At 38.5% G+C, this 27,681-nt stretch overlaps 1 protein-coding gene and 1 pseudogene across 1 annotated transcript in view; one reads left to right on the top strand and one right to left on the bottom strand.

Moving 5' to 3' along the window:
• Nucleotides 1-27,681, top strand: part of Fzd3 (frizzled class receptor 3) — a 64,496-nt gene that overhangs the window by 23,705 nt on the left and 13,110 nt on the right. The window contains exons 3-5 of the mRNA XM_021203562.2: nt 476-672; nt 4,436-5,453; nt 27,463-27,611. Coding sequence (XP_021059221.1) covers nt 476-672; nt 4,436-5,453; nt 27,463-27,611 — 1,364 coding nt within the window. The remainder of the gene's footprint in view (nt 1-475; nt 673-4,435; nt 5,454-27,462; nt 27,612-27,681) is intronic.
• Nucleotides 11,972-12,755, bottom strand: LOC110325681 (annotated as a pseudogene).

Genomic DNA, 27,681 nt, shown 5'->3' with positions numbered 1-27,681 from the left:
TTCTTCTCCCTTCTGCCTTCCCAGAACCACTTTCTGCTACTAATTCACTCTTTTTGATGGGTGTTAATTGAAGAAAATATAGAAATTAAAATACATAAAAGAAAGTTAAAACCCTTACAGTCACACCACTAAATAATAAAACTGCAATCATTCTTGAGCTTTAGCACATATCTTATATAATTTCTTTTCTTTTTCCTATATTAAATAAGCTGTATTATTAGTAATTTCTAGCCTGCTTCTTCATTAATATCACCTGTAACACTTAAATATATACCAGGATTTATCAATTCTGTGATAGTCCTTGGATTTAACCAAAATAAGCCCTTGAGAAATAGCTCAGAGAATATTTTATTTTTAAAAAAAATCTTAGAAATATTAATATTCTTGAGAAGTTTTAAAAATGATTGAAAGGGAAGTTATTAACAAATTTGTCTAAAGCTTTTTATTTAATTACTCAATTTTAATTTTTTCCTAGCCCTTCCACCCTATGGTGAACCTGGATTGTTCTCGGGATTTTCGACCATTTCTTTGTGCACTCTATGCCCCTATTTGTATGGAATATGGACGTGTCACACTTCCTTGCCGTAGGCTGTGTCAGCGTGCCTATAGCGAGTGTTCAAAGCTCATGGAGATGTTTGGTGTCCCGTGGCCTGAAGATATGGAGTGCAGTAGGTATGGGTCATATTTTTATGCTAATGCGTGTCTTCTCTTTATTTTAAAGAGCAGGGTATTTTTTAATGTATGAGTATGTATATAAATACTGGCTTACAATATGCAATATTTGTATTGCAAAACAGTGCTGAAAACATTTTAGCACTGTTTCATGATCTCAATTTTTTTGTAGAAATTTGGAAGAATTAAAATGAAAGGAAAAAGATACATCTGTAAAGAAATTTATAAGAGTTAAGAATTACAAAAACAAAACCTTTGGTTTATATGTTTTTTTCCTACTTTTAAAATACTTTTTTGTTTTTAGAAGTAATACCATTCATGGAAAATTACCAAATATAAAGAAGAAAATAATTACTTATAACTATCATTTTAGAAGCTTAAATGCATTTGAAACAGATGTGTTGATATCTAAGGCTGTTGTGTTGGCTTTGTGGTTTTTTTTTTTTTTCTTTTTTTTCTACCACATATTAACACCCAGTTGAGAAAATGTTGAGTGCTTTTCAAATCTCACCTATACAACTGTGAGCTGTTACAGAAGTCTTAAGGAATTGTTCCGCAGACGTTCCTGTAGTGTTGTAGGAGTGAGCATTTTTAATAGTAATAACATATGACTGTTAGTAATAATATAGTGATTATATAACATACCTTTTTATTGTCTGAAATATTTGTAATGTTTGCCTTCAGATCTTCTTTTAAGAAATAAAACAGTGGGGTGGGAGAGATGGCTCAGTGGTTAAGAGCACTGACTGCTCTTTCAGAGGTCCTGAGTTCAAGTCCCAGCAACCACATGGTGGCTCACAACCATCAGTAATGGGGTCTGGGTGTGTCTGAAGACAGCGACAGTGTGCTCATATACATAAAAATAAATAAATCATACCAAAAAAAGAGAAAGAAAGAAAACAGTATAGATACAAGCTGAGCTTGATGGCATATGTTTGTGATCCAGCATTTGGGAAGATGAGGCAGGAGGATTGTGAGTTTTAAGCCAGCGTAGGATACATAGTGAAACCCTGCCTGGGGTGGGGTGGGGTGGGATGGGGTTGGGGGACTCTGTGTACAGTTACATGTTATGTTGGTCCTTGTCTTGCTCACATTACCTTCTTTTTCTCCCCAAGGTAAGAAGAAAATCATGGTAAAGTAATTATTAATTACTTCCATACTTGATTTTATACATAAAATATAAACATACATATATACCATGAGTAAAACATTTCCCCTTTTTAAAAAAATTAATTTGTCTTATATATGTGAGTACACTGTCACTCTCTTCAGACACACCAGAACAGGACATCAGATCCCATTACAGATGGTTATGAGCCACCATGTGGTTGCTGGGAATTGAACTCAAGACCTCTGGGAGAGCAGTCAGTGCTCTTAACTGCTAAGCCATCTCTCTAGCCCCATGTGTTTTCTCTCTCTCTCTCTCTCTCTCTCTCTCTCTCTCTCTCTCTCTCTCTCTCTCTCTGTTCATATGTAGCTTTGGTTCATTTTTTGTAATTTCTTATTAAAAGTTAGTATTTGATAGTTAACTGTGTTAATATCCTAAAGTTATTTAGCCATCTCCTATTGATAATTACTTAGGCTGCTTCACAATTTTCATTAAAAACTGTTCATTTTTTCTTTAAAGTAATTTTGACTGTGATCTGATAGTAGCTAGAGGAGGCATATACCATGTCCTCACTAAGTAAAAGGGCTAGAAAGCAAGAAGGTAAACTCGTCCGATCCATGAGGACTTTGCCCTTGTAACTAGTGCCACTAGAGTGAGAATTAAATTTCAGCACATGAGATTTGAGGGTATTCAGACCATAGGACTCATTCCTCAGTGTCACGGACATCATCCGTTTCTTCCCCACACTCTTTACTTTTTCCATTACTTAGTGTAAGTTTTGTCACCTATCACTTGAAATAATATTTTTGTTGATAATCTCAGTTCATTCTTTTCTTCTCTACTTGCTTAGATCTCCAAATGGAGTACTCTGACCCATTTCTTATAAATTAATATGCATTATATTTGTTTGCCAAGCCATAGCTATTTTTTTCGTTATTCGTAACTATTTGTCCTGGTTTTTAAAAAAAAAAATCTCTTGGTCCCTTCAGCACCTTGGCTGATAGAATTTTAGCTCCATAAGGACAGGGACTTTATTCTGTTCATTGCTTGTCTTTATCCTCTGCAAGAGTCTAGCTCACTGAAAACGCTCCATAGTTTTTTGAATGTATGCTTGTTAGATAAATATATTCATGTAACTCAACCTAAGTAATCTAAGAGAGAGCATATGGAAGAGAGTTTCATCCTGAGCAAAAGTATATGCAGAGAGCCCAGTTGGCGCATAGTTATTAATACATTTAAAAACCAAAACCAGAGCCAGGGGAGGTAGTAAGAGTGAGGCAGATCTGAAAGTAGTCAGAGGAAAGCAGAAGAGCTCATAGCTGATTGGATACAGGGATTGAGAGATGAAAGCTAAACAAAGAGAGCTTGCAGAGAACTAAGAAAACAAAAGAAATACATTTCAGGCATGCTAAAATTGAGATAGTTAAGACAAATTTAAGAATTAAGATCCTGGCATTTATTTAAACCTGTATCTCATTTAAAGTATCCTCTGGGAGCTGCTGTGTTACTCTGTATCAGACTGGTGGGTCTTGTTTCCTTCTTTCGTGCCCTTCCTGTGTGCCCCTTGTGTTAGGGTCCTTACAAGGCTTAGATTTTGCTTTCTTGTATACTTTCCCTGGAATCTCACAAACAAGAATGAGCAAAATAAGAAAATTAAAGTAGTTACTATCTGATTATAATGAAATAAAGCTAGAAATGAACACCTAGAGAAACTGCAAAATACATAGGCTCATGTAGATTAAACAACACACTATAGAATGATGAGTGGGTTGTTGAAGAAATCAAGAAGGAAATTTTTTTAATGCCTGGAGCCAAATTGAAATGAAAATACAGCACACCAAAATCTATGGGATATAATGAAAGCAATCCTAAGGAGGACGTTGTAGCTTTCTGAAATAAGATTTGTGGTGATAGGTACAGACATAGAGTTTTCTTTTTTAAAAATCCTTAATTTTATGCATATCCATGTTTGGCAATAACTGAATTTAAGGGTACAATGTGTTGATGAGAAGTTGTCATGATGGTAGGAAAAAGTGAGGTGACATTAAAGACCTTAGATGCCCTTTAGTTACCCAGGAAGATAAACAGAGACTGGGCGGGGTGTTACTTAAGTGGTTGAGTGCTTGTTCAGCATTCATAGAAGTTCTAAATTCTAAACCCAGCATTGCCTCCTCATAGATAGTAGAGAGTGTGCATGAAATTTAAAAGTCATCTGTGAGGTTGTTTATTACTGATCTAGCTCACAGAACTGTGGACATTTAAGGAAGCATTAAAGGAAGATTTTTAAATATTAGATTTGAACTTATAGTTGTTATTCTTTTGGTACAATATAATTGCATATATACATGCACGCATATTTCACACTTGGAAACTACAAAGATTGTACTAAATACACATTCCATGTATGTGTTGTTTATCATTAATAACTGGATTGACTGTTTTAATGGAGCACCGATTTTGAAGGTAAAACAAATTTAATTTTAAGACTAATGCAGTTTAAAATGTTTGAAGTTCCGCAGAATATGCCATTTTCTTTATTTCTATTTATCCTGAGTGAACAGATGAGATCGTAGGTGCTAAATTTAGAAATTGAAATCGCTAAGTGACAGCAGATTTCCCTGGAAGTAAGTGTGGTTCTCATCTTTTGATTTTTAGGTTTCCAGATTGTGATGAGCCTTATCCCCGACTTGTGGATTTGAATTTAGTTGGAGATCCAACTGAAGGAGCCCCAGTTGCAGTGCAGAGGGATTATGGTTTTTGGTGTCCCCGAGAGTTGAAAATTGATCCTGATCTTGGCTATTCCTTTCTGCACGTGCGAGATTGTTCACCACCATGTCCCAATATGTACTTCAGGAGAGAAGAACTGTCATTTGCTCGCTATTTCATAGGCCTGATTTCAATCATTTGCCTCTCTGCCACATTGTTTACTTTTTTAACCTTTCTAATTGACGTCACAAGATTCCGTTACCCTGAAAGACCTATCATATTTTATGCAGTCTGCTACATGATGGTGTCATTAATTTTCTTCATTGGGTTTTTGCTGGAGGACCGAGTAGCCTGCAATGCATCTAGCCCTGCACAGTATAAGGCTTCTACAGTGACACAAGGATCTCACAATAAGGCCTGTACCATGCTCTTTATGGTACTATATTTTTTCACTATGGCTGGCAGTGTATGGTGGGTAATTCTTACCATTACATGGTTTTTAGCAGCTGTGCCAAAGTGGGGCAGTGAAGCTATTGAGAAGAAAGCATTGCTGTTTCATGCCAGTGCCTGGGGCATCCCCGGAACTCTAACTATCATCCTTTTAGCGATGAATAAAATTGAAGGTGACAATATTAGTGGCGTGTGTTTTGTCGGCCTCTACGACGTTGATGCGTTAAGATATTTCGTTCTCGCTCCCCTCTGCCTATATGTGGTAGTTGGGGTTTCTCTCCTTTTAGCCGGCATTATATCCCTAAACAGAGTTCGGATTGAGATCCCATTAGAAAAGGAAAACCAAGATAAGTTAGTGAAGTTCATGATCCGGATTGGTGTTTTCAGCATTCTCTACCTTGTGCCACTCCTGGTTGTAATTGGATGTTACTTTTATGAGCAAGCTTACCGCGGCATCTGGGAGACAACATGGATACAGGAACGCTGCAGAGAGTATCATATTCCATGTCCGTACCAGGTAAGGGAACCCTTGCTACAGTTCTCAGAATGTGAGGGAATAAAAAGAGGGTTACTATAAAGAGGGGATCTTTCCTATTGTTTTCTTTCTAATTCTTCAAGAACATTAAGCATGCACGTTGAAATTTTAAAGTGAAGTAATTGATAAATATATCATAATAAGTATATAATACACATATTTGTATAGACTTTCATTTTAAAACATGATTTACATTTCTGTATTTGGAGTTTAAAGTAACTTATTTCCATCACCACAGAAGATTTATTGATTCTTTGAAAGTCAGGCTTTATAGGGGAGAAAACTGTTTCAACTCTGGGGTAAAGGTCTGTGGAAATTGTACTGGTGGTCATATTAGTAATTGTTTGAACAGTTTTCCAGAAATAACAATTCAATTACATAAACTCCCTTGGCATTATTTTTCTTGTTTGCATGCTGAATATTTTGTGATGTACCTTTTAGTTTGAAGAGTCACAGAATCAGAATTTTTGATCTAGAAAGAAGTTTAAAGATCATTTATTTGGATTCTGTATATAATTTAAATCTTTATACATGTCGATTTTGTTTGAATGTTTGAAATACTGAATGACTTGCCATGCTTCGTGTGTGACCAGCTGGTAGTTAGTCCTAGGAAAACAGCTCAGAGGATCTCATCCTCCAGATGGTACCTGATCTTCTTCCTTTTAAAAGGAGGGCTTTTTCTGAATTTTTAAAGGTTTGTTTATTTAATTTTATGTGTATGAATGTTTTGCCAGCATATACATTTATGCACCATATATGAGCCCAGTGGCAGTAGAGTTCAGAAAAGAGCTTTAGATCCACTGGAACTGGAGTTAGAGGTGGTTGTGAGCCATCATGTAAGTGCTAAAAACCAAACCTGGATCCTCTCCAAGAGCAATAAGTGCTTTAATTGCTGAGCAGTCTCTTGGCCCTTCACAAGGAGTTTTCTTAAGAGAGTGTTCTGACATTGCATCTATTCCGTCTTTTAAGTACACCAGCCATTTATACCTCCTGGCATTTCTCAGACCTCTAAATACTATAAAAGGTACTTACATCTTAAACTAAAGGGTCGTGTTCATGTATCTTTTCTTCCTACTAGACAGTGAACTCTTTGAGAGCAAGAACTTTTTTTTTCTTTTATTGAAACTGGAATCTATTCTCATACAATATACCCTGATTATAGTTTTCTCTCCCTAAAAGATAATAGCAGTCAAACATGTCAAAATAAAATATAAAATGAAGTAAAACCTATCAAGTTGAGTTGGGCACGAGAGTCAGAGACTCACTTGTTCTCACACTAAGGAATCACATGCAGATACCAGGCTAATGGCTATAATGTACATGCAGAGGACCTGATAGACTAATGAAGGCCCTGTGCTTGCTGCTTCAGTCTGTGTGTGCTCATGTGCACCTTGCTTAATTGATTCAGAGGGCCTTGTTCTGGTTTCCTCTATCATCTCTGGCTCTTGCAATCTTTCCACCTTTTTCGTGGGATTGCCTGGGCTTGTGGGAAGTGGAGAGGGGGATATGATGGAGACCTCCAGTTTAGACTTTCTCTCTGCATGATGTCTAGCTGTGGGTCTCAGCATGTGTTCTTATCTAGCACCAGTGGAAGCCTCTCTGGTGATGACTGGATATGGCACTGATCTATGAGTATAACTGAATATCATTAGAAATCATCTTATTGATTTTTTTTTTTTTTAGATCAGTGGTGTTTGGCTTTACCCTAGGTCTCTGAGCTATCTAGTCTTTGGTTCTTGGCTATCTAAGCAGTGTTTGGATATGGGTTCTTTCTCATGGAGTGGGATTTAAGTCAAATTAGATATTGGCTGGCTATTCTCACAAGCTTTGTGGCTGAGTTGGTGTCCACATTTCTCTTTCAATACTGCAAAGTACTTAACTTCACCAGAGACTAGAACATAGGGGTAAAAGTTCCATGTAGGCACCAACTCAGCTTATCCATGCTCAGTGAGTTGTGTACATGCTATCCTTGACAAATGGAGCCCTGCCATCAGTTTGTGGAGAGTCATCCTATGTCTCAACAGCAACCTGGGTTGTTTGGCGTTTGTCAGGGACCCCTTTGACCAACTCAGTTGAATGCAACCCTGTCCCGCTACTGGAAGCTTTGCCTGGCTACAAGAGATGGCCACCTGAGACCCTATGTCCCTCATTACTAGGAGTCCTCATTAGGAAGTTTTCCCTGACTTAGGTTTCCACACCATCCCCCAAATGCCTCCCAATTCCAGGTGTCCCTCCTAGTATTCTCACACCTCCACCCCATCTTCCACCATACCTCACCCCCAGCAATCTCATCCTTGCACCCCTCAAGTCCACTTGTAAAATCTATTTTCCCCTCCCAGGGGACTCATGCATTCCCTCTCCAGACCTCTCCTTGTTATATAACCTCTCTGGTCTTTGGATTATTTATAGCTTAGTTATCATTTACTTAGTGGCCAATATCTCATATAAATGAGTACTTGCCATATTTATCTTTCTGAGTTTGAGTTAACTTCATTCAGGATATTTTTCTAGTTCTATCCATTTGCCTGCAAATTTCATTTAAAAAAAAAACAAAACAGAGTTGTACTCCATTGTGTAAATGCACCATATTTTCTTTATCCATTTATCTGTTTAGAGACATTTCTAGTTTCTGGCTATTGTAAATAAAGCCCCTATAAACATAGTTGAAAAGTATCCTTGTGATAGAATGGAGTGTCCTTTGGGTGTATGTTCGTGAGTGGTATGGTATAGCTAGGTCTTGAGGTAGATTGATTCTGAAGAATTAACTGGTTTCCATAGTAGCTGGACAAGTTTGCACTCCCACCAGTAATGGAGGAGTGCTTCCTGTGTTCCTCATCCTCAGCAGCAGAAGCTGTCACTTGAGTTTTTGATCTTAGCCATTCTGACAGGTGTAAGATGGAATCTCAGAGTCATTTTTATTTGCATTTTCCCGATAGCTAATAATGTCGAACATCTCTTTAAGTGTTTCCCAGCCATTTGAGATTCCTCTATTGAGAATTGTTTAGATTTGTACCTTATTTTTTTTTTAAAGAATTATTTATGTATCTGAGTACACTGTATCTGTCTTTAGACAAACCAGAAGGGGACATCAGATCCCATTACAGATGGTTGTGAGCTATCATGTGGTTGCTAGGAATTGAACTCAGGACCTCTGGAAGAGCAGGCAGTATTCTTAACCACTGAGGCATCTCTCCAGCCCTGTATCTCATTTTTGTTTGTTAGTTGGTTTGGTTTGGTTTTCTTTTCTTTTTAATTATCTGTAATCTTATTTTACAGTCCAGTGGTTATCCCCCTCCCGGTGTACCCTCCCACAGTTCTTCATCCCATCCCTTCCACTCCTGCCACCTCTCCCCCAGTCTCCAAGAGGATGACACCACCCTACCTCACCCCACCAGGCCTCCCTACTCCTTAGGGCCTCAAGTCTCTCAAGGATTAGGTGTTTCATCTCTCACTGAGGCCAGACCAGGCAGTCCTCTGCTGTATATGTGTTGGGGGCCTTGGGCCAGCTAGTACATGCTGCCTGGTTGGTGGCTCAATGTGAGAGACCTCGGGTGTCCAGGTTAGTAGAGACAACTGGTCTTCCTTTGGGGTCACCCTCCTCCTCAAGTTCTTCCAGTCTTTCCCTAATTCAACCACAGGGGTCACCAACTTCAGTCCATTGGTTGGATATAAGTATCTATTTTGCACCTGTCTCAGTCAGTTGCTTTTGGGCCTCTTGGAGGATAGCCATGCTTCTGTCTGTAAGCACACCATAGCATCAGTAATAGTGTCAGGCCTTGGGAGTCTCCCCTTGAGCTGGATCCCAAGTTGGACCTGTCACTGGACCTCCTTTCCCTCAGTCTCTTCTTCATTTTTGTCCTTGCAATTCTTCCTGATAAGAACATTTCTGGGTCAGAGTTTTTGACCGTGTCCTTTTGGGTCTGAGTTAACTCACTCAGGATGATATTTTGTAGTTCCATCCATTTGCCTGCAAAACTCAGGACATCCTCGTTCCTAATAGCCGAGTAGTATTCCTTTGTGTAAATGAACCACGTTTTCTGTATCCGTTCTTCTGTCGTGGGACATCTAGGTTGTTTCCACGTCTTTTATTGTTCTTATTTTATTTTTACTATTCTTTTATTGTTTTAGCTATCCTAGGTTTTTTGGTTTTTTCATGTAGAGTTGAGACTTGTCTTTTCAAGGTCTGTAAAGAATTGTATTGGAATTTTAATGGGTATTGCAGTGAATCTGTAGATTTCTTTTGGTAGGATGGTCATTTTTACTATTCTAATCCTACCGATCCATGAGCATGGGAGTTCTTTTCATCTTCTGATACCTTCTTCTTCAAGTTCTTTCTTCAACAACTTGAAGTTTTTAATAAGTCTTGCCTTTACTTGTTTACTCCAAGATATTTTATATAATTTATGGCTATAATGAAGGGTGCTGTTTCTCTGATTTCTTTCTCAGTCCATTTGTCATTTGTATATCAAAAGGCTACTGATTTGTTTGTTTATTTATTTTAATTAATCTTGTATCTAGCTGTCTTGCTGCTGAAAGTGTTCATTAGCTATACAAGTTCCCTGGTAGAATTTTTAGGTTTAGTAATGTATACTATAATATCACCTACAAATGACAATACCTTGACTTCTTCCTTCTTAATTTCTATCCCCTTGATCTCCTTCAGTTGTCTTACTGCTTTACCTAAAAATTCAAGTATTGAATATTGAATAGATATGGAGAAAATGTACACTCTTATCTTGTTTCTGATTTTATTGGAATTGCTTTGAAATTTCTCTCCATTTAAGTTGATGCTGCCTGTGGGCTCACTGTAAACTGCCTTTACTGTGTTGATTATGTCTCTGTATCTCTAATCTCTCCAGGACTTTTATCATGAAGAGGTGTTGGATTTTGTCAAGGAACTTTTCTATATCGAATGAGATCTGTCAGGTCTCACTATTAAACACTATTAAAACATTTAATACTAAACGTTCATACTAAAGAGCTTGGTGTTCATGTATCTTTTCTTCCTATTGGTGAACTCTTCGAGAGCATATTCTGTAAATTAGTGAATGATATCAGTAAGGATGTGGATACAGAGATGGAGAAGAAAGGCCATCTTAAAGAAATAGCAACAGTGTTGGGGTGTGCCTCAGTCACTGCTGATAGTAGACACTGAGATTGACAGTTTTCCTGCTCTGATGTAGTAAGAGACTGCCTTACAGCTAAGCATGATTTCTTTACTAGCCCTAAAATGATATATAATTGAATCCTAGGTTATATATATATATATATATATATATATATATATATATATATATATATATATATATGGAAGCAGTTAATGTGATTCAGCTACCTCTTTCTTTTACTTTCAGGTCTGAAGATTGTATTAAGACGTTTTAGTAAGCCAGTCTGGTAGGAAAATCAATAAAAGTTCAATTATTATTTTCCCTAGCCTATAAATGATTAGTTTTAAAGATAGTAGCTAATATTTCTTACAAAGATAAAAGTAAAGACTATACCACAAAGCAAAGGAGAAACTGTCATTCATCATCTGTGAGCACTGACTGTGGTAACATCATAGCTGTGTCCCCAGCACTGCTGTTACCATTTCTTTAAAATGACATTTCTTCTTCATCCATAACCCACAACATCCTTTGTAACATACTGTCCTGGTCTCTACAGGTTATTTACCAGAGTCTGCAGTTGTTGCATTGTAGGATTCTTTTGAATCTTCAACTATTTTAATTTACATTCAGACATTTGTCTCCCTTCCATGGGTATCAGACATAGAAGGTCTGCTGCAGTGTTTGCATCCCTGTATCAGTGATGAGATGAGATGTCTATGTGCCTGTCGGGCTGTGGCCTCTCCCCTGTGATTTGCCTGTTTGTTACCTTTGCTCACTGCTCTCGTGAGTTGCCTCTTCAGGCTTTTGTAATTTGGAATTTTTGTTTGTTTAGAGTCTTTTTGGTTTTTGGTTTTAAGTTTTAATGTAAGTTGAATCTGATCTTTTTTTTTCCATAGATAGATTTTCTAAAACTTTTTTTTCAATACACACAATTTTGTTGTTTTGCTCTTTTTGTTTTTTTGGTTTTTGTTCTTTTTTTTGTCTTGGGTTTTTTGTTTTGTTTGTTTGTTTTTTTCAAGACAGGGTTTCTCTATGTAGCCCTGGCTATCCTGGAACTCATTCTGTAGGTCAGGCTGACCTCAAACTCAGAGAAATCTGCCTGCCTCTGCCTCTGCCTCTGCCTCTGCCTCTGCCTCTGCCTCTGCCTCTGCCTCTGCCTCTGCCTCTGCCTCTGCCTCTGCCTCTGCCTCTGCCTCTGCCTCTGCCTCTGCCTCTGCCTCTGCCTCTGCCTCTGCCTCTGCCTCTGCCTCTGCCTCTGCCCCTGCCCCTGCCCCTGCCCCTGCCCCTGCCTCTGCCTCTGCCAGTTCTGGGATTAAAGGCGTGTGCCACCACTGCCTGGTTCATAAATGTTTTATTAATATAACATATGCAAACTATAAAGGAGTAAGACGCTTAAATATCTGCATCATAACAAACAGGTAGTAATTCGATATTCAGGGTGGAAAGAGCTGGCAGGAGGCTGCAGCAGACTGAGTCCCATGGGGAGAGGGCATCTTCATAGGTGAGGGCACAGGGTCCAGGTTCTACAGCTTCTCAGGCTCTCTCTCTTGCTTACTATCATGAGAGGTATTCCATCCGAGGGGAGGAGTGCAATCTGGTGTTCCTCAGGCAGGTCAAAACCCAAAAGTCTAGAGTACTGGTTCTCAACCGTCCTAATACTGCAGCTGTTTAATACAGCTCCTCGGTTGTGGTGACCTGCAACCATAAAATTATTTTAGTTGCTACTTCATAACTGAAATTTTGCTACTGCTATCCTGATGAGCAGGATATCTAACATGTGACCCCTGTGAAAGGGATGTCTGACCCCCAAAGGGGTTGTAACCCACAGGTTAAGAGGATTCCAAGGGAAATTTTTTTTCTATTTCTGGGTCGGTGTCGTTAGAAGCAGGAACAGAACTTTGTACTTTAACAATTTTCTCAGTGATCTTCACAGTGAAAGTTGGTTGGTTTTGTTTGAGGGATCTATTAGTCTTCACTGACTTTTCTGTAGCTCTTTCCAGCCTTTCTGCCAGTGTCAGGTAAGGCTGGTAGACCACGGAACACTCTGCCAACTTGTGGTTTTAAAACCTGCTATTTCCCATCTGAGGTTTTGATACAGACTCTAGCTTCAGCCCATCCTTAGCGAACTGTTTGCAGATTCCCCATTATTCTCATCAACAGGGACCAGAGTAGCCATTCTGGATTACTGTAAGACTGCTCCATGTTTTCTAAAGCTCCATGGGGATATTTTTGCACATTCACATCTCACAGTTATGAACACTTGTATGCATATATTTAATTTTTTCTGTTATTTAATTTTTCTTCCATATTGATATTAACTGTTTTCTTCAAATAATAGAGCAGTCTAATGAATTCCTTTGTGATTTCATAATTTTTAATCTCACTTGAGTAAATGAATTGAATCTGATATATTTAAAAGGGTGAAGTACTGTAAAGAATTCAAGAGCTCTATTGACTTGATGGTGGGTAAAAGCCAATGATGACATTTGGTATTCACAGTAACCTCATAAAGTATGTAAGATGGCTTCCTTCTAAAGCACTTGGAGTTATGTGGCTTACACAGTCACATTAGCTAAGAGACCAACCAGCAAAAGTGACCTATTCATACTACACTTCAGTGACTACAAGGCTGCCCACATGTGAGTGTAAAAATACATGTTATGATCCTCTCACCCTTTTACTTTCTTTTTCTCTTTTTAAGACAGTATTTTATGTGGGCCAAGTTTGCCTTAAACCCTCTATGTAGCCAAGAAGGACCAAGTTTATAAAGTGTTAGGGATGGAACTCAGGACTTTGTGCTTGCTAGAGGAGTGAAGGGACAAGAGATGCTCTACCAATTGAGCTACACTCAAGTCCCATTTAAGCATATTTAAGTGTGCCATTCCAAGTACATTAACAATTAGCAAAAATCCAGAGCATTTGTTGTACCTTATGGTTTTTAAAGTGTTTTAAGCAGTAACGGGGTAGCTGCCTCAGGTAATGTAGAAAGACTAAATAGCATTTGAATGTGCTTGATTAAAAATACTGACATTGCAAGCCCGGTGGGACAGCTCACACCCATAATCCAAGCACTAGCGTTTATGGACAGCCTGGTCTACACAGTGAGAACGTAAATAACACACAAAGCACAACAAGTAAGAAAAAAGATCTGGCTTCTTAAAAAAAAAAAAAAATAGTAGAGTTGGCCTCTGATATCTAAAACATCAGTTTGTGAGGTAATTTATCACATTGTTTAAAATACCAATTGGATTTAATGCAAATCACATGTACATAAGCTTATAATTTGAATAAAATGAGCTAAATATAAGCTAGTTTAAAAATCTTTGAAATGAATGTTCTTCCTGAAAATGGAATTTCACTGCCTACACTTGTACCAACTGTTTTTTTTTTCAAGAATGTTCATTTATTTTTTTAAAATGTAGTCGGTCACACTGTAAAAAGTATTATTTATGGCTAAGGATATGTTTCAGTTGGTAGAGTGTCTAGGAAGCACAAAGCCCTAGGTTTCATCCTGAACAGCATATAAACCCACTGTTAGTGCAATCCCACTACTCTGAAAGTAGAAGCAGGAGGATCAGAAGTTCAAGGTCATTCTTGACTGTTAGAGAGTTCAAGGCTGGGCTGGGATATATGGCATACTGTCTCCAAAAATTAAAAGTAAATAAAAGAATATTTAGACCTAAATTTACTCAGTCATGCTTATTTCACAATTGAAAAAGAGTAAAGGTGTTAGAGCCATGGCTTAGTCGTTAAGAGTGTGTACTGTTCTTGTGGAAGACCTTAGTTCAATTTCCAGCACCCACACTTGCCCTTCAGGGAAATCTGACTCCTCTGCCCTCTATGGGAAATGCACATAATTTTAAAAATATCTTTTAAAGTAGTGACATTTACTTCTAGAGCGGGTGTCATGTAATTTCCCAGGTACTTGGGTATTGTTTGTTTGTTTGTTTTTCCTTAAATAATTCCTTTTTTTTTAGTGTGTCTTAAGAGATTTGAAACATTTTATAAAAGTTATATTTCTCAAAAGTCATTGATAATCCTGGAATAGATTTTTTTAGTGTAGCCAGGACAAATGAAACATTGAATTCATACCAACTGTATACCATTATTCATATAAGGAGATAATATATTACCTTTTAAGTGCCGTGAAGACTAAACAAGATGAATTTTAATCTCTTACCTGAGTGTCTTTTGTAGACTATAATTTCACTGTTAGGATAAGTATATAATTCTTCTTGTGTTCTCTGCTATAATCATCAGATTTTCTTCCAAACTTTAATTTTCTAAAGCATATGTTTTTTTCAAGGCTGTGATTCATCTAACCAAGGAGTGCTGTACGTCCCAGGGAGTCCGACACTGGTGCTTTTGTTTCTGTCATAGAAACTATGTTGCCATCGTACAAGCAGCTTACTTCAGGCTGCCGTTAGCATTAGAACCATTTGCAGAATCTAAAAAGATACATTTTTATAGAACAACAAACACCATTTACCCTTCCAGACACACAAGACGAGCCATCTGTTGTTTATCTAGTCTTGATTCAGAAAAGTATAAAAATAGAATGACATTAAATCTAATTTGTTGTGATTTTAGCTTCATTTTCTAATAGGAGTTTTCCCTCTGCCAGGCAGCTTCAAAGGAATCAGCCATACTTAGGAAAGGACTATGAGGGGATGGGAGTTCTCTTCTTACACCATGAAGGACAGTGAAGGATCCATCTTGTAAATGTATAGCACTTCTCATATTCTGATGGAGGTATCTACGAGTCTAAGGTGGAAGCTGTCTCACTTGTAACTTCTAAGTTCAATAAATTTATTCTCAAAATGTTTTAGTTTCTGTTAAAGAAGAAGAGTGAAGATAAGAGCTGCTGCTGTTACGGTCTCCATGGCACGAAAGAGCTTAAGCTATGAGCTCAAGTATAGATATGCCAGGTGGATAAACTTTGTCCTTTTTGTTTGCGTTATGAAGACAGGAAGCAAGGCTAGATCTCACTCTTGCTGTGTAGCTAGAGCTAGCCTTAAACTCCTGATCTGTCTCTATCCCCCAAGTGCTTGGGTAATAGGCATGTGCGGCCATGCTTGGTAGTTTTTGTTGTTTTGGGGTTTTTTGTTTTTTTTTTTCAAAGCAGTTATCATGATCTACAAAATGGTACTGCAGCCTTTCTATAAAGGGTCAAGTGTAATAAATATGGGGGCTTTGGTGGCCCAGTGCTTAGCTCTTGGTGTCTGCAAATACAGTCATAAGCAAGGAGGCAAATGTTGCAAGGAAGTTTTACTTACTGAAGAGTGACTTCACCTACAGGCTGTGATTGGCCAGCCCCTATTCAGCATCAAGCATTGTTCCATGTAACCTCAGTGCTGTGTTAGGGGCTCCTAACAGCAGGTGGTACTTATCAAGGAAGCCGGCAGACCTTCAGTCTTTACTCTGGTCATCATTTTATTGATAATGGAACTAAGATATTTAGTATAGTTTAATATTGCTATGTCACTGTACATAAATAAACTGATTTACATATCACTGTAAGACATGTTGGTAAAGTTTATTCCTAGTAGTTTTTGAAAGTTTCACTGTACCAATTAAAGGAAGTAAATTTTGGTAGTTTATGCTAACGTAATATCAGCAATACAGCTTAATAATTGTAGTAGCTGCCAAGGGGTGTGTGTGTGTGTGTGTGTGTGTGTGTGTGTGTGTATACACGTACATAAACATGTGAGAGGGGTATGTGTGTTTTCCAGTATGTGCTCATGCATGTGAAGGCCAGAGGACAACCTCTGGTGTTGGCTGACTGACAGTGGAGCCCAAGGATAATTTTACAAAATAAACTAAGTGTGAAAAACAGTTTAACTAAAGTCATACTGTAAATGATAGAATTGAGATGTGAACTGCCTGACTTCAAAGCTTGCAGTCTTAATATTTTATGCCTTTTTCTATGCAAGAACACTGATGTTGTGGAGGGTATTTTCCTACTTTTGACCTTATCACTCAGAAGCTGTGTCTTTAGGTCAATTACTTGTTTATCATTTTGTTAGCTCTAATTTGCTTGTTTGTTTGTTTGTTTGAGACAATATCTCATGTAGCCCAAACTGGCCTCAAATATACTAAGTGGTGGAGAATGACCTTAAATTCTTTTTTTTTTTTTTTTTTTTTTTTTGGTTTTTGAGACAGGGTTTCTCTGTGTAGCCCTGGCTGTCCTGGAACACACTCTGTAGACCAGGCTGGCCGTGAACTCAGAAATCCACCTGCCTCTGCCTCCCAAGTGCAGGGATTAAAGGCATGCGCCACCACGCCCGGCTGACCTTAAATTCATAATCATCCTATCTTGGCTTGCCAAGTGCTAATATTAAGATGTATGTTGTCACACCCAGTTTAGATGTTTCTGGGGTTCAAACCCAGATGCTGCGTGCTGGGCAAGTGCTCTACCAAATGAGCTACACATCCCAGTCTGAGCTCCGAAATCTTACAAGATGTCTAAAAGTTTGCTCACATGCAAAATTAAATGAATCTGAAAATTGCCTTACCATAAACTACAACTTATTTTTTTCCCTTTTGAAAAGCTCACTAATTCAAAATTATTATATCTCTACTCTCCTGGCATGTTGATGATTGCTATGGAAAGTAGGAGTGATTAAGATACAGCCACTGTCTTTAAGGAGCTCGTAACCCAGTGGCGGGAAGTAACTGTGAGTCAGGTACCGCCAAAACTAAAGCAGCATCATGTGTGAGTTCTTCCTGTCTTTAGTTCCTTAGAAAATGAGCCCTTTGGTCAGGCAGGGGTGGCGCACGCCTTTAATCCCAGCACTTGGGAGGCAGAGGCAGGCGGATCTCTGAGTTGGAGGCCAGCCTGGTCTATAGAGTAGGACAGCCAAGGCTACACAGAGAAACCTTGTCTCAAACACACACACACACACACACACACACACACACACAAAATACTTTTTAACATTCACCAGAAAAAAAAAATATGTGAACAACAACAAACAGAACTGCAAATACCTAGTAAAAACACCTTAAAGGTAAAAAAAAAAAAAAAAAGTTTAAAGTAGTTTTGTTTTTTAAAGATTTGTTTATTTTATGTAGATGAGTACACTGTAGCTGTACAGATGGTTGTGAACCTTCATATGGTTGTTGGAAATTGAATTTTAGGACCTCTATTCTCTCCAGTCAACCCCCCTAGCTCTAGTCAACTCTGTCCCGGCTCACTCCAGCCCAAAGATTTATTAATTATTATAAATAAGTATAAATAAGTCTTCAGTCCCACCAGAAGGAGGAGTCAGATCTCATTACAGATGGTTGTGAGCCACCATGTTGTTGCTGGGATTTGAACTCAGGACCTTCAGAAGAGCAGTCAGTGCTCTTACCCTCTGAGCCATCTCACCAGCCCCAGTTTAAAGTTTCTATGGCAAAAATTACAAAGTTTGTTAAGTGTACTAAGATTGTATTTATCTTTCTAGCTCTTTATAGCTAAATTTAAATGTCTCTGAGTAAGAAAACCTTACATCAGATCCTGAAGTTGAAAAGTTTAGATTTACAGACAAGTGCTTTTGGTCGGTTGTTTGTAAATGGTGAAGCTGTACAGAGTCGGGCAAGCTTTAAGATGTAATTTGTAAGCCTGCTCTATCCTTGGCACTGTGAACAAGGCTGAGGAAGATGTTAGGGATTTATGACAGTGTTTGATAAGGGAGAGCTCTTGTTTGGTTTATTGTTCTGTAAAAAACAAGCTAATTCTCCCTCTTTTAGTCTGCATTTGAAAAAGACAAAACTTTGCAAACTAATTTACTTTTTGTGTGATTTCTTTGGGAAGCAAAACAGTAGTTCTTAATCTAAGAGAGAAATTACACTCCGCCTGTGTGAGCATGATCATTCCACTATGCATGAGGAGTCTCATCCTTAGGCTCACCAAGATTATGATAGTTCTGTAGTTTTTCATTGTTACTTCATCTATTATTATGTGATCTGTGTGGACAGTGTTGTTTTCCTACTTTCTAGCCATTCTTTGCTGTAAGACAGTAACATCAGTGATGGTCAACACCAGTCATGTAAAATTGGATGAAAGTTCAGGGTGTTGCCCTTTGCATGATCAAATATAACTTCTTCATACTGCCAGCAAGGCAGAGGATGATAGAATTGAGATAACTTTATTGCTTTTGTTCTCATTTTGAGCTCTAAGTAAATGTGGCTTTTGGCAGTTTTCTGTGGGGTATAGTCTATATTGCTGTATGCATGACAGATCTGTCAGGTGGTGATACACGGGGATCACGTCTGAGACTCTGCCCTGCTGAGCATCTCGCTCTGAATCAGCTGGCATGTTCTGCTCTCCTTTGTCTCTGCCTCTGACCTCTTACTTGAGAAGTTGAAGACTTGAACAGTAAGATGCAGATTTGTTCTTTAATCATGAATTTTCACTTTTTATTTACTTAAAGATTGACAGTGAGTAGTAACACAGCAGTCATTAAAAGTTACTAGAACCCAAGTTGTAGAACTTTACAGTTGGCCACATTGGCTGCTCTTACTTTGTATGAAGTAATTACTTTAAGATGACAGTCTCTTGTTTAGAAATTCAAAGCTTATTTAAAATTTTTGAAAAGTGAATTTATATTAATTTCCTTCCTTTCAGTGTTTGAAGGAAAATCTGGAGGTTGAAATCCTACTTTATTATACATTTTTCACAGTGACACAAATAAATTGATGGTCCAAGGATGGGAGAATAAAGATTTAGAGAAGAGGAGAAACAAAACTATGAAAGAGTGAGCTGCTAACAGCTCTTTACTTGCCCAGCCTTGTGCTTCTTTAATTTAAAGCCATTGCTCTCCTGAAAGGAACAAATTACAGTTTATATGCCGTGCCTGATGTGCAGGTAGCAGTTAGCGTTTCCTGACTACATCCCTGCTCCACTGCTCTATACTGCTTCCTTAGTCAGACATGAAGAATTCACAGCAGAGCTTGCTGCCCCTCTGTTCCGAGGCCTGACGTCTCTCTGTGCTACATTATCTTAATTACTATAGCATTATAATGGGCTTTCATGTCAGTAGGGCAAGTAATTGACTGTTCAAAGAGTAATAAAAGTAAAGGCTGATAAAGCAGCATAATGTAATTAAAGAAGTATATAAAAGTTGTAACTGGAAGCTTCTATTCAAGAACTGGTGGCTATGGGTGTGGCCCGGTGGTAGAGAATTTTTCTGAACATACAGAAGGCCTTGGTCCTATCCTCAGCTCTCAAGAAAACAACAAACAAAGGAATCCGCCCTCCTTGGTGTTACATGCATAACAGGCTACCTAAACCTGATTAACAGTTTATTTTCATAAGGCTTTACTTGAGTATAGGATTGATATAAGTCGGTGTTTTGTGACTAACTTATTTTAAAAAATAAAAGCTAATTCAACACAGTATGTACCTCCATTAGAAAAATACAGATTTTTCTTGGTAAGGAAAAAGCTAAGACCTAGTTCAAAGCCAAAGTCTCAACAGTGTAGGCCACCAAGTAATGTGATTTTATCTTAGATGGTTTCCTTTTTATTCAAGGCCTTCCCTCCTTAATATGATTAATTTTTTCCCATTTACTTCAAAAGAATTTGAACCTCAGGGCTTTGTTAGGTTATGAATCTAAATAGGAAAACCAAGATATTAGTGAATGTTTTTCATATGATGCTTAAAGCCACATAGCAGTACTATTGGCTAAAATTAGAGTGATTGTGGAGACAGTGTTTAGAAGATAATACATAGAGTTTATTTATAGCTAGCCAGGCTATTGCACAAAAAGAAAAAAAAAGTAGTAATCAAGGTCGATGCTGGTGTCATCTTTGTCTGGGATTCTCCTTGGTTTCCTAGATGACAAGACAAAGAAGTAGATCAGATGAATTGAGTTGTTAGAGTTCTGTGATTGTCTGTTTTGAATGTCAACCTGATGCAGTCTCTTCAGAAACCACCCTGGAAGAGAGTCTCAACAAGGGGTGACCCTGATCCTGTCAGCCTGTAGCTATGTTGGTATGGGGTTATCTTAATTACAAGAGATGATTGGCATTGTTACACAGTCGACTCTGGGTAAGACCATGGGTTTGGAGCCTAGACTGTGAAAGTAGAGAGAACTAGCTGAGCAGCAGATGCAGTCAGGGATTCCCTGCCCTGCCTGTGGGTGTGACGTGGCTGCCCATCACAGTCCTGCTATTGTGGCCTGCCTGGAGTGCTAAGCTATAACCTGGAATTGTTAACTAAAATAAACCCTCTGTTCCAAGGTTGTTTTACCACCACAACGGGAACACAACCAAGACAGATGATATTTTATAACGTGAGAAAGATCTTGACATTTTCAGGAACTTTTATAAAAGAAAAAAAAATTAAGTGCTTCTCTTGTCCCCTTTGCTAGTTAAGGATTGACTTATTTTTCACATATTTTTTAAACAATTCGGTTCATTATAAGGTTGTTTTAAGTAAAACTGAACATATATTCCTTTTATTTAAATACACTTACTTGATGGCCTTTGCCCTGTGTATTGTTTATATACTACCTACCTTTAGTATTTCCGTGCTCTCTATGATGTATAACCAGATAACGCACTCTCCAGCCCTCTTTCTCAGTCGTAGAAGGGAAGTCCTTTGCTTTACAGATCACTTGACCATTCCCTCTGTGTCTTGGACTTCTGCTCCAACACTCCTACTACGTATTTCTGAGTCACTGTCTTGCTTTTAAAACTCTTGTCATCCACAGGCGCTGACTTGTCACCCCTGGAATTTTTGCACTTAACTGGAATCTTGTGGTACAAACTGTTGAGTGCTCATGTCTGTTCTCCTTCCTTTCTTCCTGTGCTGTTTATATGACTGAAGACTGGGTGGTTGCTTTGGGTATTGCTGATTTTGTTTTTCGTACTCCTTCCCTTTAATTCAAGCATTTATGATATGCGAGCAGTGTTGATTGATAAGAGACTGCTATACAGCGTACGACACTAGAGGAAAGAACTTAGAAACAGGATTTCTTGCCTGTGCTCTCTTTCTCCCCTCCTTTCTGGATAGTCTTAAGCTCCCCATGTTTTAGGCATGTCTATAAGCTCCAAAATGCCCATTTGTGTGATGTTTCCTAGCTCAATTTAGAACTCCTAATATTTCTCCTAAAACCTGACTCCTGTATCTCACCCCCAGTTTCTCCCATCCACTGAATGGTATTTACATTTCCTTGTTGCTCAGACTCCCAATTTGGAGCCATCTTTGAGCCCTGTCTCCTCTCATACTTTGCATTTAACCCATCAGCTTTGTACAGCCTCCACTTCACTGCTGTGGCCTCCTGATTCATCTTCCTGCATACACTCTTACATTTTACAGGAGATGTAAATGAATGTGGGTGCCTCTTTGGACAAAGCCCTTCAATGGATTCTGGTTGTTCCGGAATAAAATCTGTATTCCCATTGCCTGCAGGACCAGGCACATTGTTTCCTGCTCCTTCTCTGCCTGCGTCTCCTGCCATCCTCCTTACATGCTCAGCTCTAGCTTTACTAGCCACTTCGTTTTTCTTCAAAAATAGCACATTTTCTTAAGATTATCATTATCAGTGTTTCTGTTTGAAATGCTTACGCTCCAAAATATATCCCCATATATGTCTGTGGAGAGAGAGACCTTGACCAGTCTGATCTCGCATCTAACCCCTGTCTCCCATTTCATATTCTAATGATGCTCTCTTCTTTGCCCCTGACCTTGCTTTATTTTTTCCTGCCCCCTAGACACCTGACATTTACTCATTCCTTGTGTAGTAGCAGCAGTCTACCCTGCCTCTCCCTAGAATGGAAATTGAACAAGGACACAGAATTTTCTGACTCATCTGCTGTAGGACATGATAACACTCAAAATTTGAATGACTGAAGGTGCAAATAAATTTAACCTTAAATGGGTCATTTTGCATTTCTATACTTTGATTCTATAAGTATAAAATGAAGGGCTTATTCAAAGTCCATGAGCATTTATTTTAACTTCAGATGATCATTCCCTTATAGTTGTAAGTTCAAGGCATTTAACTTTTCAAGTGATGTTTTGAAGACACATTGCTCAGGCCAGTACTTGCCAGTCACAACACTCTAGCAACTGTGTGATCTCTGATGTTCCTCCTTCCCAATATACTCTCTTGTCTACAACTTTCCCAGCTCTGTTTTCTAAAGTTACTACACATTGTCTACTCTTTTGTATTATTTGAATTTCTTCATTATTATTATTACTTATATGTATGAATGTTTTTGCTGCATGTATGCCTAGTGCCCAGGAATGCCAGAAAAGGGGATCTGATCCCCAAGAACTGTAGTTATATATAGATTGTTGCATTTTACCATGTGGGTGCTAGGAATCAAACCAGGCCCTTTGGAAAAACAGTGCTCTTAACTTGTGAGGCATCTCTCCAGCCCTTCTTTGTATTGCAGAATTAAATTGCCTCTCTACATTTAAAATATTTTTTTTCTGATTAGCTCTCATTTGACATTCGTTGATATAAACAAATGTGACTTGAAGCCTATTTCTTAGCTGCTTCATTCTTGCTCTGTAGAGACCCTCTTCCCAACTCTCCAGATACCTACACCCCTGGCTAATGCACGTGTTCATTGGTTTGATGGATTTTTAAATCATGGAGAAAAAAAACAAAATTAGATGTAAAATTTAGTCTCTCATTTTACTGCAAAGTGTTTCCAGCCAAGGTATGGTGATGCCCATCTGTAGTCTTGGTGCTTGGGAAGTTGAGGCAGGAGAAACAATAGCTTAAGACCAAGCACACGTAGCAGCTCGCCCTGTACTATGCACCCCAGAAGCAGAGGAAGAGGACTGCGGCAAGTTTAAGACCAACTCGGGCTTTAGAATGAACCCTTGTCTTAAAAACAGAAGCGAAGTAGTGGAGTCAGAGTGCAGGAGAATGAATGTGTGCTGGTTCAAGGGCAACCCATATTAAAAGACATTGTTTCAGAACAGAAAAATAAAAGATGAAGAGGGTCTTAGACTATAGGACAACGCCTCGAATGTGCCCTAACCAGCTAAGGACTCAAAAAAAAAAAAAAAAAAAAAAAGGTGTGTGGGGGGAAGGGGGTAAACAGCTTGCTTACTCTAGGGCTTTTCAGAAACTTCAAAGTATCTTTTTTAAGCTTTATTTTTATTTATGTCTGAGTGAGTATTTACCACACGTGTGGGTGCTTGAGGAGACCAGGAGAGGGTTTCAGATCCTCTGGAGCTGGAGATATGGTGTTTATGAGACTCCCTCCCCATTATAGGCGCAAGGAGCTGAAGTGAGCAAATGCTCTTAAATGCTGAGCCATCTCTCCAGCCGCACACAGGAGACAGCAGTGCTCCTTGAAACATCGTTGAACATATATAAAGCATTGTTGTAACTATTTATGTATCACTTTTTATGAAATATACATTTGTTCCTTAATATTTTAAGAAAAAAATATGTCCTGGGCCTGTAGAGACAGATGCCTAGAGAAATGGCTCAGAACTCTTGCTGCCTGTGTAGGAACCAAGCATGCAAGTGGCATACACCTGTACACATGAAATAAGTAGATGTTTTTTTAAATGTACGTTGAAGCTGACCATGGTGACACACACCTTGAATCCCAGCAGAGGCAGGTGAATCTCTGAGTTTGGGGACATCCAGGGCTACACAGAGAAACTCTCCAAACAAATAAGTAAAAATGGGAGGTTGATGACCCAGGCCTTTAATCTGAACACCTGGGAGGCTAACAAGACTGCAAGTTAAAGGCCAGCCTGGGCTACACAATAGGCTGGGCAGCCTGGACCAGAATAAGATCCTCAGAAATAAAAATACTGTACCATATCAGAGAATGAATATTAGATTATGTAGGGAGATGTGTATAAATTTGGTATCTGTACAAATGCATTCTGTAAATTACAGGTATTGGTTCATTTACAAAACTATTATTTTTTCATCTAGTTGATTTTTTTGTTTCTTTATATCTTCAAAAATTTTATGATATAAACCATATACTACAGACTACCCATCAATGTAATTATTGTAGAACATATATTGATGTGTGCCATGACCAAATATACATTTTATTTTATGGACTTTTAGCATTTCACTAGAACATTTTAAAGGCTTGATTAAATACCTTATCAATTTTAAATATACAAGTAACAATTTTACACTTAAAAATTTTAAAATATTGACCCAGGCATAGCGACACATGATTTTAATTCTACTTCTTTGGAGGCAAACATAGGCAGATCTTTGTGAATTCAAGGCCAGACAAGACTGTATAGCAAGTCTCTGTCTAAAAAACAAAAAAACAAAAGCCCCCAAAATTCAAAAACAACAAACAAACTGTAAACTGTGCTCAGAGAAAACGTTCCTCTTTATCAGTATAACTATGATTCTATAGACTTTTCTAGACACTTTGGTCCTATGTTTGCTAATGTTCAGAGATGACTACCCCTGAGACCCTGTCTGCAGTCAATGAAGCATACCTCTTGTGCTCATCAAAGCCTTTGCTTTGAACTAGATATTCTTTTACTAGGTTTTGATTAATAGACTTTGACAAAGGTGACTGATTCTGTATGAACCTGAAGTACTCATGTAGAAAAAAAAAGTATCTTGTTCCAGATTTGCCAAGTAAAATTGTAGAATGCCTGTCTCAAAGAAAGGATGACAGGAGGGTAAGAGAGAAGGCAAGAGTGGAGGCACTCTTGGGATGAGTATAGAAATTTTAATAGGGGCTGTGTAGAAAATATTATTAAAGAGTGTTCATCTCCTACTGAGCAGTGATGTTAGTAGGCAGATGTCCTCATTTTAGGAGGTTAAGGTATGGCTGTGTTAAGTAAGACCCTGGCAGAGGGCTGGAAACCTAGAAAAGCAGGCAACAGTCTTAACCATCAAAGCATGGAGTCCTTCCCAAGTAACATAAATGGTGATAGGCTGATTTTAATGGATCCTGTTAGCTACTTAAAAATAAGCATGTTGGGCTGGAGAGATGGCTCAGCGGTTAAGAGCATTGACTGCTCTCCCAGAGGTCCTGAGTTCAATTCCCAGCAACCACATGGTGGCTCACAACCATCTGTAATGGGATCCGATGCCCTCTTCTGGGGTGTCTGAAGACAGCAACAGTGTACTCATATGCATAAAATAAATATTTAAAAAAAAAAAAAAAAAAGCATGTTTACGATTCTTCAAAATATAAATAAAACAATGTTTAGGGAAAAGATAGTAATCAAGATAGACAGTTGAATATCAAGAACTGATTAAGCATAATAGAAGTGAAATACAGAGTTACAGAGATTAATCAGCAGATGACAGTAAAGCCTAAAGTCAACATGGATGAAGAAAGAATTAATAATTGAAGTGAGAGATGGTTCTGAAGAGTTTGCCTTGAGTATAGAATAGAGAAAAGTCTTCAAAACTGTGTAGCGATACAGTTGGACATTAGGAAAAATTAAGAGCCTCAGTTTGGGAGGTAGCTGCGAGAGTGACTAAGTGATAGCCTAAGGCTAAGAATGGCTTCCAACTTGGCAGAATTAAAAGTGTGGTTAAAGCCAGGCCATGGTGGCACACATCTTTGATCCCAGCATTTGTGAGGCAGAAACAGGTAGTTCAAGGCCAGTGTGGGCTACAGAGTGAGTTTCAGGACAGACAGGGCTACACCCAGAAGCTCTGTCTCAAAAAAGCATCAAAAATAAAAAACTGAAACTACAATCAGAATACTAGTGATAAGTAAAAGTCAACTACAGTAGGAGTATTGAGTGCAAAGTTAAAGATGGCCAGAGGCCAGAAGTTTCTAGAGGAAGGGAGGCACTTGTCCAGCGACAGTAGGAAGTGCACACAGTGGACTTTAGGATGCTAACAAAAGTTAAGTCCCTGTGCCTCGTCCATTCAAGGTGAAGTGAAGAGCTGCCTTTAGACAAAAGTTTGGCATATGGTACCCGAGAAGGCATCCAAAGGGCATTATGCCATCTAGGAAGGAAGGGGACCCAAAAGGAGTAATCCGTAGTTTTGGGCAGTTTGAGGCACAGTTAGTGATGATAAAATATTTTTGTGAAAGTTACTCTGAATACTCCAAAAAATAAGCAGAAGATAGATAGCTACAAAGGGAGTGCTATCTTGCGAAGGGGATGGTGGCACTGAATAATTTTGATTAATTTCTTCCTAATAAAACCAAACATAAGTAGCCAGGTATGGTGGCTCACTCCCTTAATCCCAGCCTTCCAGAGGCAGGTGGATCTCTGTGGGTTTGAGGCCAGCCTGGTCTAAGTATAGAGTTTTGCATACTTACAGGGATATGCAGTGAAACTGTCAAAAATACATATGATTTATTGAGTATCAAGCATGTGTTGAACACTGCTTAAGGGCCTGGGTATAAAACGTTTGGAGGATCTTTACATTTTAGTAATGTAACTACACATTGCTTTTAAAAGGCACAGCTAGCCCAAACATAGGACTTGGGGGCGGGGGTGGAAGAGGAGTCTATCAAGAGGGGTTGGGGAATCCTTAAAACATGTTGATGTAAGAAAATAGCTATTGATGGACGGTGTTAAAGTTAAACAAAATGATAGGTGAAAGAGTGGTAGCAAAGTAAGACAAATGGTAGTAGTGTGTCCTCCCTTACCAGCAGAATGCAAAGTGACAGTTGACAGGGTGAGAATAGGCAGTTTCACAGACATGTGAATGTCTAGTGTATCGCTGATAAACTGAAAGGGAGACAGAAAATTAACCAAGAATGTAAGATTTAGGGTTAGATAGATGGCTCAGTTAAGAGTACTTGCTGTTCTTTTGAGGATCCAAGGAAATTATTTTTTAGAAATTTATAAATGAAGATACTATATTTATAACAATTTCACCATTGTCTTTTATGTTTATAATTTCTATCATTGCCTTTAATGGATGCACATATTTAAGATGATTTTCTTTGCCTCCCTGCAGGTTACTCAGATGAGTCGTCCAGACCTGATCCTCTTCCTGATGAAGTATCTCATGGCTCTCATAGTTGGGATTCCCTCTATTTTTTGGGTTGGAAGCAAAAAGACATGCTTTGAATGGGCCAGTTTTTTCCATGGGCGTAGGAAAAAAGAGTAAGTTAATGAATTCTCATAGTATTATTAACAGCTCCTCTGTGTGGTGTGTGTGTGTGTGTGTGTGTGT

The sequence above is a fragment of the Mus pahari genome, chromosome 8 (genome assembly GCF_900095145.1).
Source record: "Mus pahari chromosome 8, PAHARI_EIJ_v1.1, whole genome shotgun sequence".
Classification (NCBI taxonomy): Eukaryota; Metazoa; Chordata; class Mammalia; order Rodentia; family Muridae; genus Mus; species Mus pahari.
The sequence above is the reverse complement of the archived record's forward strand: the minus strand, read 5'-3'. Positions and strand labels throughout refer to the sequence as shown.